Genomic DNA, 17069 nt, shown 5'->3' on the forward strand with positions numbered 1-17069 from the left:
GATTTAAAAAACATAATAAGCCTCTACAGGTTGAGCTAAAAGAGCAGCTTTATTAGTTCAGAAACACCGATGGACTCAAATTGGTACACATAGCCTGTCCACTACAGAGACACAAAGAGCCCCAGCATGCTAGTGCAGGTTACATCTGCACTGGGGAAATTTACCAAAAATATTCCCACTGGTGAGCACAGTTACATGAATTAGTCCCATGGAAGCTGATAGGCTATTGCTATCAGGAACTACTCAGAGTGAGAAAGTGCTCAACTCATACCAACATGAGTGCAAAGATCATACCTGCAAAAATGTAGAGGCCAGAACCCCTAACTGAACTTCTCCTAAACTGATGTCAGAGAAAAACACAGTTCTCACTCTCAGGTTGGGTGCAGCAAATCAGATACACGTTATTACCTCAAGCAATTGGACAGAGGGAGAGAGAGCACTAGGACACAGGGTTTCCCCCACCTAGGCAGGTCTCTCCCAGATAAACAATTTGAGCAAGTATTTATACCTTTATTACAGACAATAAGCAGCAACAACTGCACATTGTTTATACATATTCCTTCATGATATCTTATTTTTCTTACCATTTCTCTTAGTCTGCATTCTATTCTTATCGAATACAAGGTCACAACAGCCTCTTTCACAGTTGTTTTCCACTTGCTTCGCACTATCCCTGCTTCTACAAATCTTGCGTTATTAAAGCGAGGGTTAGCCTGACTCCTACTCATTTCAGAGGCCTGCATCCAAATTCCCTTTATCTACTTCCACACTGATCCAGTTGTCATCCTTGCATGATCCTTGCATGCAGTGATGGTATGGGAATGCCACAAAACCACATGCATCGGAGGTCCCACCTCCTTAATTCGAAAGCAACGGTCCATCCATTTTTCAAAGAGAAATGGATATTTTCCTGTGCACTGAATAAAAGTTTTAGCTGTACAATAATCCACCACAATTCCTCTACTGTTCCTGGAGACTGAATAGGGGAAAGGTAAGGTGAGAGGCTACACAAGGCTTTGGTTTTGGTGCTACTTTTCTCTTAGCCTCTGGAAATGCTGGCACTTCCTACCACACCTCCACCCATCTCTATAGAGGATTCTATTTTGCAGACAGAACACTCCGGATGGGGATTCCTGGGAACAACTGACTAGTAAGTGGCAGTGTTGTCCAGTAGCCAGCACACGGGACAGATTCAGGAGACCAGAGTTCTATTCTCAGCTGCACATTGACCTACCCCATGATCTTGGGCAAATTGTGTTTCTCTCAGTTTCAATTTCTCCATCTGTAAAAGGGGGATAATGATATTTTCCTTCCCCGGTAAAGCACATTGAAATCTTTGGATGAAAAATGAGGTGGAAGAACTTGGTATTATTATTGCTAGGACAGGTGTTTGTTCTCCCAACAAAAGCAGAAATCCAAATTGATAACCCATTGGGGAGGGACGGGGGGAAGAGATGAATAGTAACACACTAAAATTCCCAGCCACTTCCTCATCACAGTTGCAGGGCACATGGATCTTCAGGACAAGAGCAAGCATAGAACTCAATTGGCTCCTATATTAATAACATAAGAACAGCCATATTAGGTCAGACCAAAGGTCCATCTAGCCCAGTATCCTGTCTTCCGACAATGGCCAACACCAGGTGCTTCAGAGGGAATGAACAGAACAGGTCATCATCAAGTGATCCATCCCCTGTCGCCCATTCCCAGCTTCTGACAAACAGAGGCTGAGGACACCATCCCTGCCCAACCTGGCTAATAGCCATTGATGGACCTATCCTCCATGAATTTATCTAGTTATTTTTTGAACCCTGTTATAGCCTTGGCCTTCACAACATCCTCTGGCCAAGAGTTCCACAGGTTGACTGTGCATTGTGTGAGGAAGTACTTCCTTTTGTTTGTTTTAAATCTACTGCCTATTGATTTCATTTGGTGACCCCAAGTTCTGGTGTTATGCATACGAGTACAGACCCCCTACTGCTTGAGCGAGAAGAGCCTCTGCCTGTAGCTGCTAGCCATAGATGATCTATGACACACCACGAAGCAGTTTTGGTTCTCACCCACAGGATAGCGGTGCACCCATCAGTCACCATGTTACAACATTTTGCACTTACTCAGCATGTTCTGGCCTTGTCATCATCAGTGCAGCGAGGGTACCAGTGATTTTCCCAAGCTCACATAAAAAGGGTAATAGGAGAGTTGGGAATATACCCAGGAGTCCGGACTCCCATTCCCCTGCTGAAACTACTTGGCAACTCTGCCTCCCTGTGACTCACACTTTGGTCCCTACCCTCAAAATAAGAGGCTATCCGAGCACTTCTTTAGCTGTCCTCCCAGCCAAGCCGCTCATCAGGGAATAACTCTGAAGCCTCCCCAGGTATGTGCCCCAAAGTCCAACTATACTACAGTGTTGGGAAACGATTGCCCAACCCTTTGAGAGCTCCTGAGCTCAGAAAGGTTTTTTTTCCTAGCAACAGGGCTGCCACAAAAAACAAGAAGAGATTGACTACAGTAATTTAGACAGTCAAACTCCATTTCCTGCCAAAAGACAAACAAAATACACCCGCAAGGCAGCAGTCAGGTGGTGGCTGGGGGCTGGCGCTTGATTATCTTGGACAGATATTTCACTAGAGTATCCTGGCAGCAGCGGCTAAGGTGACACCTTTTCATTTAAGGCACTCGGCTTTGTTACGCTGCAGTTCATCAAGCGGGCGCTTGTGAAAAATAAGAATCCAATCAGACAGATGAAAAGACCTGGCTGCCAGGATGAGCGGCTGAGCTTCCTCCTTCGCTCTCTAGAATAGCGAGGGTCAGCGGAGAAAACCTTCCGTATCACCACCCGAGACACTGTGGCTGGGATTCAATCCCCACGCAACACGCAGTCAGGTCATCTGCTTTCTTCCCCTGGGGTCTCCAAAGCAAGTGCTATGACACACCAGTGCTACCTTCTGGGAGACACCTGCTGCAAGCCCATCCAGCTCCGGTGTTTCAGGATAGCAGACCACCGGGCTGTTCCCAGAAGCAATGGGCCATAGAAGGCTCCACTGGGCCGTGAAGATGGACTGCAGACTGGACTCTAACTAGCACCCTGCTCTGGGAAGTACCCTCCCTTTGGGGAGGTTGCCCCAGGAGGCGTTGGAGGAGACTCACTAAAAGAATCCCTGCAGAAAACTGATCCTTGGGAGCAATAATGTGAATGGGCTTCAGCCAGTGGGAGAGAAGGAAAGACAACTAAACGGGCAGGTGAGAGGGATCCTGAAGGGCATCCCCTAAAATAAGTTGAGGATTTTTAATATAGATAAAAGCAAAACCACAGAGTAGCCCAAGGTGCCTGCATTTCCCAGGTGGGAAAAGGCACCAGGGTTTTAAGTCTTGTGAAGGATAGTCCAGCAGTTAGGGCATAAGTCTGGGACTCAGGATTCCTGGGTTGAATTCTCTCCTCTACACAGGCTGCCTATGTGACCTTGGGCAAGTCACTTAGTCTCTCTGTGCCCATCTGTAAAACAGGGATAAATAGCACTGGGGACTTGGCAGGATAAATACTTTTAAAGATTGGAGGGGCTCAAATACGACAGCAATGGGGGTCCTATATGTAATTGAGATGGAGAGATAAACAATGCACCTGAAACCTGTGGAAATCCATTATGCCCAGACCAGGGGCAACAAAACAGGGGGGCTTGAGGCCATGGCCACTTGTAAAAGTGGAATGGCTATGCCCTCCTCCCCCTTTTTACCAGCTGTAAAGGCAAGCAATGGGGGGATGGAACGGAGAGGAGCGAGCGGGGGACAGAGTCTTGGGGGGGGAAGAGGCGGCACGGGAGGGGGCCTCGGGGGAAGAGGCAGTGCGAGGGCAGGGGGAAGCAGTGTGAGGGTGGGATCTTGGGGAGAAGGGGCTGTGCAGGGATGGGGGCTATGGTTTGGGCTCCTGTGGGCCCTCCACACACATTTTTAGGGTGCTTCCGCTGCTCCTGGCCCAAACACTCACCATGTGTCCATTATTACGTTGGATTATCCAAACATGAGCAATTATAGTCACAGACTTGCATGCGTCCTATAGTTTCTATCAGAGAAGAAGAGATTCTTCTTAACTTCCTATCCTAAACTCCTTAGTAGTAGCACTGGGCTCTCTCTCTCTCTCTCTCTCTCCCCAGCCCCCATAGGTATATAATTAAATTTCATTAAACTTTTTGAAAGTTTAAAGTTGTTTCCATATCACACAGTTTAAAAAGCAGACCTATTTATGGTGTTTTTAAAAAAATGCTTTTTTCCCCCCCAAAAAATTGTTATAGAAACAGCTACTGAAATAGTAGGAGCTCCAACCTCCTACCACACTTCGCTATAAATGGAAAATTTCAATAATCATTTCGATAAACATTTGGATTTAAAAAGTGACAAAAAAAATTGTGAAGAATGAAACATTTCAAAAAAAGAGAGACAAGGTCGGGGGGAGGAATATCTTTTATTGGACCAATTGATGTTGGTGAAAGAGACAAAGCTTTGGGGCTACACAGAGCTCTTCTTCAGCTCTGGGAAAGGGACTGAGAATGTCATCGCTCAGTACAAGGGTGTAACAGATCAGGAGTTGACACATTTCCCAAGAGACTGTTCAAGGTGAAGTGGGCAGTTAACACGCCTACAGTGGTAGGGCAAAGGAGGGTTATCAGAGTGGGTTACAGATAGTGATCAGTGATGTGATTGCTAAGCATTGTGGGATCAAATGTATTATTCAAACGTAAGCTATTCTTATCCCATATGTACACAGTGCTGAAGGAATAGGGGGACGCTGCAGCATTACCTGGCACCATTCATCACCCAAGTGAATAATGCCTGTTTGAAAAGCCACTGAGTAGTCATAAAAAATGACCAATTTTCCCTGATTTATGCTGCAGATTAGTAACTACTGCCTTCTGCCCTTAAGAGGGAAGGAACGTGCGCTATTTTTCATTCATCCATTTGTCTACTGTTCTTCAGGAGATGCACTGTCCTTCGGATGGCGGTTCCACGACCACCCACTCCCAAGAGAAGGAGGCGGGTGGTGGTGGTCGGGGACTCTCTCCTCAGTGGGACTGAGTCATCTATCTGCCACCCTGACCGGGAAAACCAAGAAGTCTGCTGCTTGCCAGGAGCTAGGATTCACGATGTGACGGAGAGACTGCAGAGACTCATCAAGCTCTCAGATCGCTACCCCTTCCTGCTTCTCCACATGGGCATCAATGATACTGCCAAGAATGACCTTGAGCGGATCACTGCAGACTACGTGGCTCTGGGAAGAAGGATAAAGGAGTTTGTGGCGCAAGTGGTGTTCTCGTCCATCCTCCCCGTGGAAGGAAAAGGCCTGGGTAGAGACCGTCGAATCGTGGAAGTCAAACGAATGGCTACGCAGGTGGTGTCGGAGAGAAGCCTTTGGATTCTTTGACCATGGGATGGTGTTCCAAGAAGGAGGAGTGCTAGGCAGAGATGGGCTCCACACTAATGAAAAGAGGGAAGAGCATCATCGCAAGCAGGCTGGCTAACCTAGTGAGGAGGGCTTTAAACTAGGTTCACCGGGGAAGGAGACCAAAGCCCTAAGGACGTGGGATACCGGGAGGAAACACGAGCAGGAGCACGCGAGAGGGGAGGGCTCCTGCCTCATACTGAGAAAGAGGGACAATCAGCGACTTATCTCAAGTGCCTATACACAAATGCACGAAGCCTGGGAAACAAGCAGGGAGAACTGGAAGTCCTGGCACAGTCAAGGAATTATGATGTGATTGGAATAACGGAGACTTGGTGGGATAACTCACATGACTGGAGTACTGTCATGGATGGATATAAACTGTTCAGGAAGGACAGGCAGGGCAGAAAAGGTGGGGGAGTTGCATTGTATGTAAGAGAGCAGTAGGACTGCTCAGAGCTCTGGTATGAAACTGCAGAAAAACCTGAGAGTCTCTGGATTAAGTTTAGAAGTGTGAGCAACAAGGGTGATGTCGTGGTGGGAGTCTGCAATGACCACTGGACCAGGGGGATGAGGTGGATGTGGCTTTCTTCCGGCAACTACAGGAAGTTACTAGATCACAGGCCCTGGTTCTCATGGGAGACTTTAATCACCCTGATATCTGCTCGGAGAGCAAGACAGCGGTGCACAGACAATCTAGGAAGTTTTTGGAAAGTGTAGGGGACAATTTCCTGGTGCAAGTGCTGGAGGAACAAACTAGGGGCAGAGCTCTTCTTGACCTGCTGCTCACAAACCGGGAAGAATTAGTAGGGGAAGCAAAAGTGGATGAGAACCTGGGAGGCAGTGACCATGAGATGGTCGAGTTCAGGATCCTGACACAAGGAAGAAAGGAAAGCAGCAGAATACGGACCCTGGACTTCAGAAGAGCAGACTTTGACTCCCTCAGGGAACTGATGGACAGGATCCCCTGGGAGAACAACATGAGGGGGAAAGGAGTCCAGGAGAGCTGGCTGTATTTTAAAGAATCCTTATTGAGGTTACAGGGACAAACCATCCCGATGTGTAGAAAGAATAGTAAATATGGCAGGCCACCAGCTTTGCTTAACAGTGAAATCCTTGCTGATCTTAAACACAAAAAAGAAGCTTACAAGAAGTGGAAGATTGGACAAATGACCAGGGAAGAGTATAAAAATATTGCTCGGGCATGCAGTAGTGAAATCAAGAAGGCCAAATCACACCTGGAGTTGCAGCTAGCAAGAGATGTTAAGAGTAACAAGAAGGGTTTCTTCAGGTATGTTAGCAACAAGAAGAAAGTCAAGGAAAGTGTGGGCCCCTTACTGAATGATGGAAACAACCTAGTGACAGAGGATGTGGAAAAAGCTAAATGTACTCAATGCTTTTTTTGCCTCTGTGTTCACGAACAAGGTCAGCTCCCAGACTACTGCACTGGGCAGCACAGCATGGGGAGGAGGTGACCAGCCCTCTGTGGAGAAAGAAGTGGTTCAGGACTATTTAGAAAAGCTGGAAGAGCACAAGTCCATGGGGCCAGATGCACTGTATCCGAGAGTGCTAAAGGAGTTGGCGGATGTGATTGCAGAGCCATTGGCCATTATCTTTGAAAACTCATGGCAATCGGGGGAGGTCCCGGACGACTGGAAAAAGGCTAATGTAGTGCCCATCTTTAAAAAAGGGAAGAAGGAGGATCCTGGGAACTACAGGCCAGTCAGCCTCATCTCAGTCCCTGGAAAAACCATGGAGCAGGTTCTCAAGGAATCAATTCTGAAGCACTTAGAGGAGAGGAAAGTGATCAGGAACACTCAGCATGGATTCACCAAGGACAAGTCATGCCTGACTAATCTAATTGCCTTTTATAATGAGATAACTGGCTCTGTGGATGAGGGGAAAGCAGTTGACGTGTTGTTCCTAGACTTTAGCAAAGCTTTTGACACGGTCTCCCACAGTATTCTTGCCAGCAAGTTAAAGAAGTATGGGCTGGATGAATGGACTATAAGGTGGATAGAAAGCTGGCTAGATTGTCGGGCTCAACGGGTAGTGATCAATGGCTCCATGTCTAGTTGGCAGCCAGTATCAAGTGAAGTGCCCCAAGAGTCGGTCCTGGGGCCAGTTTTGTTCAATATCTTCATTAATGATCTGGAGGATGGTGTGGATTGCACTCTCAGCAAGTCTGCAGATGACACTAAACTGGGAGGCAAGGTAGATAAGCTGGAGGGTAGGGATAGGATACAGAGGGCCCTAGACAAATTAGAGGATTGGGCCAAAAGAAATCTGATGAGGTTCAAGAAGGAGAAGTGCAGAGTCCTGCACTGAGGACGGAAGAATCCCATGCACCGCTACAGACTAGGGACCAAATGGCTAGGCAGCAGTTCTGCAGAAAAGGACCTAGGGGTTACAGTGGACGAGAAGCTGGATATGAGTCAGCAGTGTGCCCTTGTTGCCAAGAAAGCCAATGGCACTTTGGGATGTATACGTAGGGGCATTGTGAGCAGATCGAGGGACGTGATCGTTCCCCTCTATTCGACATTGGTGAGGCCTCATCTGGAGTACTGTGTCCAGTTTTGGGCCCCACACTAAAAGAAGGATGTGGAAAAATTGGAAAACGTCCAGCGGAGGGCAGCAAAAATGATTAGGGGACTGGAACACATGAGTTATGAGGAGAGGCTGAGGGAACTGGGATTGTTTAGTCTGCAGAAGATAAGAATGAGGGGGGATTTGATAGCTGCTTTCAACTACCTGAAAGGGGGGTTCCAAAGAGGATGGTTCTAGACTGTTCTCAGTGGTAACAGATGACAGAACGAGGAATAATGGTCTCAAGTTGCAATGCGGGAGGTCTAGGTTGGATATTAGGAACAACTTTTTCACAAGGAGGGTGGTGAAGCACTGGAATGCGTTAGCTAGGGAGATGGTGGAATCTCCTTCCTTAGAAGTTTTTAAGGTCAGGCTTGACAAAGCCCTGGCTGGGATGATTTAGTTGGGGATTGGTCCTGCTTTGAGCAGGGGGTTGGACTAGATGACCTCCTGAGGTCCATTCCAACCCTGATATTCTATGATTCTATGATTCATTCTTCCCTTTCTGAAAACTTTACTTGGTGGCTAAGTTTGTGCTGCCCAAAACCCCTGCTCTTGGTTAGTTTACTCCCCTTTACACATACACTCTCTCTCTCTCACACACACACACACACACACACACGCTCAGATTTTGTAAGCAATGGCGCCTAGTACTTTGCCTCAATTCACTCTGCAAGCCAGGCCAGCCCAAGCCTTAGGGCCAGGAGCTGCAGAGAGACTCAGACCCAGCCTCTTCTACCCAAGAGATGAGCATGAGACTCGGTGCACTCAGGCCAGCTGAGTCACCAACTCAAAGCTCATTTCGCTTGATGCCAGCAGTCACAGCTGCCGCTCTGGCTCAGCAGCAAGGCCTTCTGACTGGCTTGAGCAGTCAAGTACAGCACACTCCTCCCAGTCTCCTCTGTAATTATTTGTGTGCATGCTGCAGTCCATTAGTGCCGCGTGCCGGGATGGCTCGCAGATAAGATTCTACAAACTTGGTCGTGGCCATGAACAAACATTGCACGGGGAAGAAAACGGAAGCAGCCACAAACGGGGAGGGGGACTCGGATTTTCTGTTAACTGCTTGCTGCCCTATTAGAAAAACATGAGGCCAGAGTAGCCATACCCTGCACTCCAGCTCACGGCCAGCTATCTACAGCGTGGGGGGCTATTGCTGTAGAGTTTAGGAATGAACTCTTTGTTTACTACAGAAGAGCAAAAAAATCAGGACCTATGTTTGACCACATCTCTTAAAAGCCCAAGCAGGTCCTCCTAATCTCTGTCAGTCTCACTGTAACACTCCCAGAGCTTCTCACCACTCACCCCGTCGGCCAGCCTAGGCCTTTGGCCAGGCTGAGGATTTCAGTTTCTGATGGCGAGGCAGCAAAGTAGCTCGCCACCCTTCAATTCCCATTGTGCTGACAGGCAAAGCCACTCTGCGGATACATTTACACCTGCAACCATGCAGCCGTGCCAGCGGATGGCTGACAAGGGCTGTAACGGGGGCAAATCACCCATGGAGAGAAGGCCCTAGTGAGACGTCTATCCCAGACATCTCAGCAGCCACCTCCACTTATTGAAAGGCTACACTTTCCAGGCTGAGGGGGTGGGTTCTGCCAGCTGTATTTAAGTTGAGGAGTTAGTACCTTTCCCGGGGGCGGCCAACTGAAATCAACAGAGCAAAGTGCTTCTCAACTTAAGGGTTCAGAATCTAATACTCCTCCGAATCGTGCCTTTCATTCGGGGCTCTCTATGCACTTTCTCACGCTGGGGATGGCTCATCTCCACTGTACAGATGTAGAGACTGAGCACAATAATGCTTTGGCAGCTTTCCCTGCCTGGGTCACACAGCAAAGCTGGTAAAGGAACAGAGTCCCAGTCCCCTGCTCCGACCACTAGGCCATGCTCCAACTCTTTGCTCACATTCTCCTATGCAATTTAATAGTTGTTTTCATCAAGGTCTCATTATAGGGACCACAGAGAGCTAACGGTCCCTTTCATGGCTTATCAACGCCACTGAAATGACGGGGTTGGCGCGATTCCGTGTTCTGTCTCAGAGTTCTGCAGTCAGTTGTGCTGGGAGTTTGGTAGTAAGTCTACAGGCAGCAGATACCCCTATGTGGGGAGCTTTAGTGGCCCAACCAAGTAACCCCAGCGGAAAGTACTCCGCTTCAACCTAAAAGCAGCTCTTTGAAACTGCAGCGCTCCAGGGGCGCTGTACCTCTGGGCTTGATCCTTCTCCCACCGGAGTCAATGGGAGGGTTGCTTTTGGCTCCAATGGGCAGAAGGAATCCGACTCAAAGAGACAGCCCAATTCTCATTTACACCAAGGCCTCTTTCTACCAGGCGCAGAGATGGAATTTTTGCCCACTTTCAGGCCCCCCTTTACGCTGCCAGTGGCCTAAGCCAATAGGGAAATCACTCACAGAAACTAAGTCAGACTAAACTTCTCTGCCATTGAACCAAATGGCTAATGGCCCGGAGGAAAGCGGAGTGGATACTGTGTGAATCAAAGAGGAGGCATTCCAAGTCTGCCATTTGACTGGGGGTGGGGGGGCGTTCCACAGTGCTTAGTTTGTAATGAAAGAGCCGCCGGGGCTCAAGCACTTATTTTACATTCATAACTGATCCAGCAAGCCCAGAGGTGCCGGGACTATGAACTGCCTGCCAAGCCTAGAGGTGCCAGGGCTCAGCAGTGCAAGCCCACGCCCAAATTAAGTGCTCATGTTCCAGCTCCGCCATTCGACTGGGGGCCAGGGGAAGCATTCTGTGTTTTCCATTCTCGATTTGCTCAGACTTGAGCTTGCCTCTCACTTGATGGAGCTAATTAAGACGGAAAAACCAAAGCACGGCGCTCTGTTACATGCAGCCCAGATGCAGTATACGCTGTACTGCTGATTTCGGTACAGCATATCAAAGGCTGCAATACACTGCCTGGGTTGAGGCAGACCCCAACAAGCGTAGCCTGCACCATCAGGCAACGCAAGGATGCTTTGGCTTATTTGCAGAATAAACCCAAGCACCTTGCGCCCCCCACCCCGAATCTTCCCCTTGAATCTTGTAGCATATAGCACTGATCTTCAAGCTATTCCCTTATTGTTTTTTGGTGCACAAACATTGTAGAACTGGCTCTGCATGGGGAATTGGGGACTTCCGTGGGTTAATGGCCTATGTTACAGACCCCTAAAAAAATAATAATAATAATCAAGCCATATCTTAGCAAATCTTATTGTGCAAATTAGTTTAGACTCTGTCTCAAATTAGGGTGACCAGACAGCAAGTGTGAAAAATCGGGATAGGGCATGGTGGGTAATAGGAGCCTATATAAGAAAAAGACCCCAAAATCAGGACATCTGATCACCCTACCTCAAATTAAGATTTTGGGGGTAAAATTCCACCCATAAGCAGAGGTGCCACCTTAAGGGTTTCAGTGGTGTATAGAATTTGTGCTGGTCTTCTGGATGGAGGTGGAATTTCATCCCTAATTAATTATTTTGTAGAACAACAACTAAAGTAAATAGGCTGATTCCCTCCGAATATCTCAAAGCACCTTACACTAATTCTTTAACAATCACAACACTCCTGTGAGGTAAGAAAGCATTATGCTCCCCAATTCACAGATGGGGAAACTGAGGCACAAAGTGGTCACATGGTGAGTTGGTAGCGGAGCCCGGCATGGAACCCAGCAGTCCCAGCTCCTAGTTTTCTGGTCTACTCAGTAGGCCACACTGTCCTGGTACAAACAGCCACATGAAGTAGCTCAGTGTGGCTGGTTAAACACGTGACTTACCGCGCTGCTACAGGGAATGTCCTTGACTTTGAGCCAGGCCAGATCTAAGGTCCCCTCTCCCCTGTAGCAGGACTGAAGCCTTTCTTTGATGCGGTCATTGATCTTTTTCAGGATGAAGATGCACAGAGCAGACTCATCCAAGGACTTCATTTTCCTCTTCTGCCCCTTGGAGAAGACTGTGAAGAGGATATCGTCATCTGGGCTGGCACCCAAGGACCTGGCCAAGATGGCACCTGCCTTGGATAAATAGGCTGCTTGGAGAAGCCGGTACTCCACCCCGTTCTTCTCGCAGCCAATGGGCACCTCAACATAGGAGTTGAAGGCTGTGTCCTCCTTGCAGAGCCGGACCAGCTTGGAGGTGTAGACCTGCTCCTTGGTGGTGGAGCCAGGCGGGGAGATCATCTCAGGCTGCAGGGTCAGAAAGTAGACAAAGTTGCCGCTGCTGAAGCCGTAGATGTAGTAGATGTCGAAGTCAGGGATGATAGTGAACGTGTCTGAGGGGATCTTGATCATGGAGGCCACAAACTCGTCATGAAAGACATAAGCAAACATCCCATCCGCCTCGGAGTTCTTGGTGAGCTTCCTGCTGGAGATGGTGGGGAAGTACTCGGGCTTGCCATCCACGGCCGTGGCGATGAACAGCTTGTCATCCATGTTGCTGTAAGAAACAATGACTCCAAAAACAGAGCCACTCTCGTTTACCCCAGAGAGATAATGCTCCTTCTTATGGAAGGGCTCTCCCAGCTTGAAGAGGTCCTCCAGCCTCAACAGCTTGCAGATCCCCTGGTAAAGGCTCCCACAGGCGATCAACCTGTTCTCCTTGTAGTCTATCAGGAGCATCTTGTTGATATTGTTAGTGAGAGTCAAGGGTTCATTGCAAGTCTGGACTATCCTGGGAGGATAGCACTTTGGGTTATCTTCATCTGGACCAGTCTGGTGGGTCACCAGAACTTTTAGGTCATTGGAGAGTTTGTAGATCCTGTTGACAGCCCCCAAGTAAATGTGCCCAGTTTTTTCATCAACCACCAGGTGGTTAAAAGTCCCCTCTGCCTGCTCTCTGGGGAAAGTGGCAAAGGGCCTCTTTGGATGAGGTGGCTGTTGCCTAGCAAGGGATGGCATCATGGTAGATAGGAGCAGGTGGGCAATCAGGCAAGTCCATTTCCACATGGCTGCCGACATAGTTAGAAAGTTTTGTATTCCCAAGGGAGTGAGGATGCGGAGCGGCAAGCGTTTTCAAAGTCCCTTAGCGGATTTTGTCCTGCAAGCAAAGGGAGAGGAAAACAAAAGTATATTACTATGGAGTATTTCCCCCCCCACTTCCTCCTTCAAAACCATGCCATCCTCAGAGAATATTTAATTGCTAATCACCCCTTTCTCATCTCTGATCTCTCTGTATAAAACCAGCACAAAGGAACCCTCCTGGAAAGAAAAGACTGGGAGAAATCTCATGCCAGATTAATAACCAGCCACACACCGTAACACAATAGAGAAATGCATTGGAAGCAAACAGTGTAAAAGGGTTAATGGCCACAGATATTGACCAGTATTTGCATTACAAAACCCTGGCTTTGACGGGGTCCCATTGTGCTAGGCACTATACAGGGATATAGTTCCAGTACCTGAGTTTACAGTCCAAACAGACAAGACAGAATGAGTTATGCTCCCCTTTTTACGGACGGGAAACTTGAGTAGAAGAGAGATTCAGTGACTTACCCAAGGAATGGGTGACAGAGATAGGAATTAAACCCAGATCTTCTGTAGCCAAGCTCAGTGCCTTAACCACCCTTTCTCTCTGACAGAGTTAGTGTCCCTCCCTCCCTCTTCTCCTGGTGCTGTTCCACTTAGTATAAATTGAATATTCATAGGACCAGAGGGGAGAGAGCCAGAAAGAGGCACTGACCTAGGACTGGTGGTTTGGGCCCTGACCTAGGACACGGGACACCTAGGTTTAGGTCCTTGCTAAATCAGATAGGGCAGGAACTTTTCTTCTGCATCAGAATGAAACCAAAATTTTGAAACCTTGAGATCTTTCATGAAAGAAAACTGTTTTCTGTTTGGCCCCAGTGGGAACCCAACCCTTTCCGTTTCACCCCTTTGAGCTGCAGTTTTTAGTGCAGCCAAAGAGGATACATATACTGGTACTCAGTGTCCTTCTAGCCTGTTTACACTATACACGTAAAGGGGTTTCCCAACACCATTGTCCCGCAACACTGTAAACGCTGAATGGTGCTTTAACTGTGTAGGTTTAAAGAGACCGCTGTAAATTGCCATAGGTTTTAAACACACAGTTAAGTTCCCCTCTTTGCCCGGAGACAGAACCCTGTTTTAGCCACATTTGGAGACAGCTCCGTTGTTACTGGGTTCTCTGGCATAGCTGCATTTGTCTCGTAGCCGGGACCTGTGAAACTGCACCTCCTTCTCTTCATAGCTGCTTATTTAACAAAAACCAGTTCAGCTCCTTTGAGTCCTGCAGAGCCCATACAGCTACTGGAGAGTGATCTGGATTCCATTCTGGCTCACGCATCACATGCGGACCTTTCACCTAAGCGCTGAGTGCAAAAGCCTTATTACGGACAACCATTAGAGCAGGCTCCAAATCAAAGACAGTCACAAACCACACACCCCTGAACATTAGGCTGGTCAAAGCCTGCGTCTGACTTCCACAAAATGCCCCTTCTCTCTTTATAAGGACCAGAAGCAAAACTCCTTTTGAACCCGTCTCAAAGGGCTAGGCTCTGCCACCCCTACTCATGCTGAGTTATTCCACTGATATAAATGGTGTTAATTTTGAAATAAGGGTGGTGAGACCTGGTGCTAAGGATTGCAAGTGGCAAGGTGAACACAGCAGGATTTCCAGATCCCAGAGAGCTGAAGGTACAGCTAAGGCAATTAGAACCACTGGGCTAGATTAACACCTAGTCTGAATCCACTAACATCAATGGAGCTACAAAGATTTACGTCACCTGAGGGTCTAGCCCAGTGGTTCCCAAACTAGGGGCGCCGTTTGTTCAGGGAAAGCCCCTAAGGGGGGCTGCGGGAAGCGGCGGCCAGCACGTCCCTCGGCCTGCACCGCTTCCCACAGCTCCCATTGGCCAAGAGCGGCGAACGGTGGCCACCGGGAGCTGCGATCAGCAGAACCTGTGGACGCGGCCGATAAACAAACCGGCCCAACCCGCCGGGAGCTTTCCCTGAACTAGCGGCGCCCCTAGTTTGGGAACCACTGGGCTAGCCCATCTTCTTGTGACTTGTAAGCTGATCAGATCTGACCAGGAAGCCACACGGAAGGAATAAATCTGGCATCACACAGTCACTTTTCAGAGTATTTACGCAATTCGGATCTAAGCAAAAATCTCACAACGGCTAAGAGCTCAGGACAGTTGTACTTCTCCCCCCGCCCCCAGGTTTCATTTCCCAGCTGCTGCATTTGACACATCCTGGGCAGAGGTCATGCTGAGTTTACTTAAGGCATGTTTACTTTGTCCTTCTGGTCCAACAAATATTTTTTAAAATCAAGTTTACGTAAAGTTCAAGAGATTCCCTCTCTCTCTCTCTCATCAGTGAGAAACAGTTCTCTCTGCAGCCGACCAGTCATGCAGGTCTGTAAGCAGGGCTTTTAATAATCTTTATGATGATGGATAGAGTAGCGATGGGAAAAGTTGACCCTGTGCAGCGATACCTCTTCAGCTCCTGGCTCAAGGGTGGACTCTTTCAAAGGAGAAAGCTGGACCCAGTGTTCTGAAATGTCACCCGGTGCCCCCGAAAACTAGTTCTGGTCACTTATGAATTACAATCTGTGTTTCTAATGGCTGCCTAGACACCGGGGTAATTGGAGCACTAGAAATACATAAGGAGAAAAGATTCTTTTAAGGGAAGTTTTTATTTTTTTCCCCCCTCTCTCAGCCCTGCAAAGTCAGAACAGCTACAGGATAAGGAAACAGGTTCTATGGTGACTCACGTGTCAATCACCGCATTGTTAACCAAGGCCCCAGTCCTGCAGTGAGGTCTACCTATACAGCACTCATTGGTGGGTCAGGGAACTAAGGTCCAAACGCAAAGGAAAATTCATCCCATGGTAGCAGCTAGACAAGCCGACTGAAAATAACTTGGCTACACAGGGGTTATGGAGAACACACGCCAGCCTGTAGAATCTTGGGGGCATAAGCCAGAAAGAACCCAGCTTGACTTTCAGATGCCACAAATACTTGTTACAGAGTATAAAGTGCACTGCAAAATAGCGAGACTCATGGGGGAAAGTCTTCACATACAGGGAGAAGTCTGACAAGTATCTGCCCTTCCAATCACTGAACAAGCCCCTGGCCTGAGATGTTGATCATCTAAACAGATTGGGGGGGGAGCGGGGAGGGAGAAACACTGGAAGACTGGCCTGGGGGAGGTTCTGCCTTAGAGGTTTGGTTGGTTTCTTTATTGCAGTGTGAGGGGCAAGCAAGGCTTAGTGATTTGAGAGATTCATAAAAGAAAGGAGTGTTGACAAGGGTGAACTTCTGATGTACTGAGACAGAGGGAGTGCTAGGCACAGGGACATAATGGCTGAAAGCACTCGGGAGATATATAAATGGCCCCCTCAAGGATTGAACTCACAACCCTGGGTTTAGCAGGCCAATGCTCAAACCACTGAGGGATAGCTCAGGAGATATAGGTTCTATTCCTGACTCTGCCATTGAGCTGCTCTGTGACCTTGGGAACATCCCTTTACCACTCTGTTTCTCCTCCCACCTTTTGTCTTGTCCCCTTAGACTCTTAGTTCTTCCGGGCATAGACTGTCTGTTACCATGTGTATCTACAGCATCAAGCACAATGGGGAACGAATCTCTGTTGGAGCCTCTGTGTGCTACAGTCATTGTTTGGGTTTATTAAAAAAAAAAGTCTGTTTGTCACAGCATAGGACAGAGACACGGATGCCTGTAATTAGTTATTTACTGAGCAGAGAGTGGGCAGCGTTCCTGCTACATCTTAGGCACCAGAGAGAAAGAGAGAGAGTTGTGCATCTCAAAATGCTTATCACCCACATGGGGGGATGGTGAAATTACAGCCATTGGGAAGACAGAAACAATACAATGCAGTAAGAATACCCAGCTTGTCACTCTGCAGGGCCTGAACGAGACTGATTAGAAAACACATAAACATGGAAACAAAAGATAAGAAGGGAGCAGAAAATGAGGTCTGGCATTCACGCTTTGATCTATTTCAGCAGTTCTCAAACTGTGGGTCGGGACCCCCAAGTGGGTCACAACCCCATTTTAATAGGGTTATCAGGGC

The 17069-nt window shown here is 48.1% G+C and overlaps 1 protein-coding gene across 6 annotated transcripts in view; it reads right to left on the minus strand.

The window, feature by feature from the left end:
* Positions 1 to 12971, minus strand: part of PLXNA4 (plexin A4) — a 582733-nt gene extending 569762 nt beyond the window's left edge. For all 6 annotated transcript variants that reach the window (XM_077807901.1, XM_077807900.1, XM_077807903.1 and 3 more), the window contains exon 1: positions 11793 to 12971. In XM_077807901.1, coding sequence (XP_077664027.1) covers positions 11793 to 12971 — 1179 coding nt within the window. The remainder of the gene's footprint in view (positions 1 to 11792) is intronic.
* Positions 12972 to 17069: the final 4098 nt, after the last annotated feature.

The sequence above is a fragment of the Eretmochelys imbricata genome, chromosome 1 (assembly GCF_965152235.1).
Source record: "Eretmochelys imbricata isolate rEreImb1 chromosome 1, rEreImb1.hap1, whole genome shotgun sequence".
NCBI lineage: Eukaryota > Metazoa > Chordata > Testudines > Cheloniidae > Eretmochelys > Eretmochelys imbricata.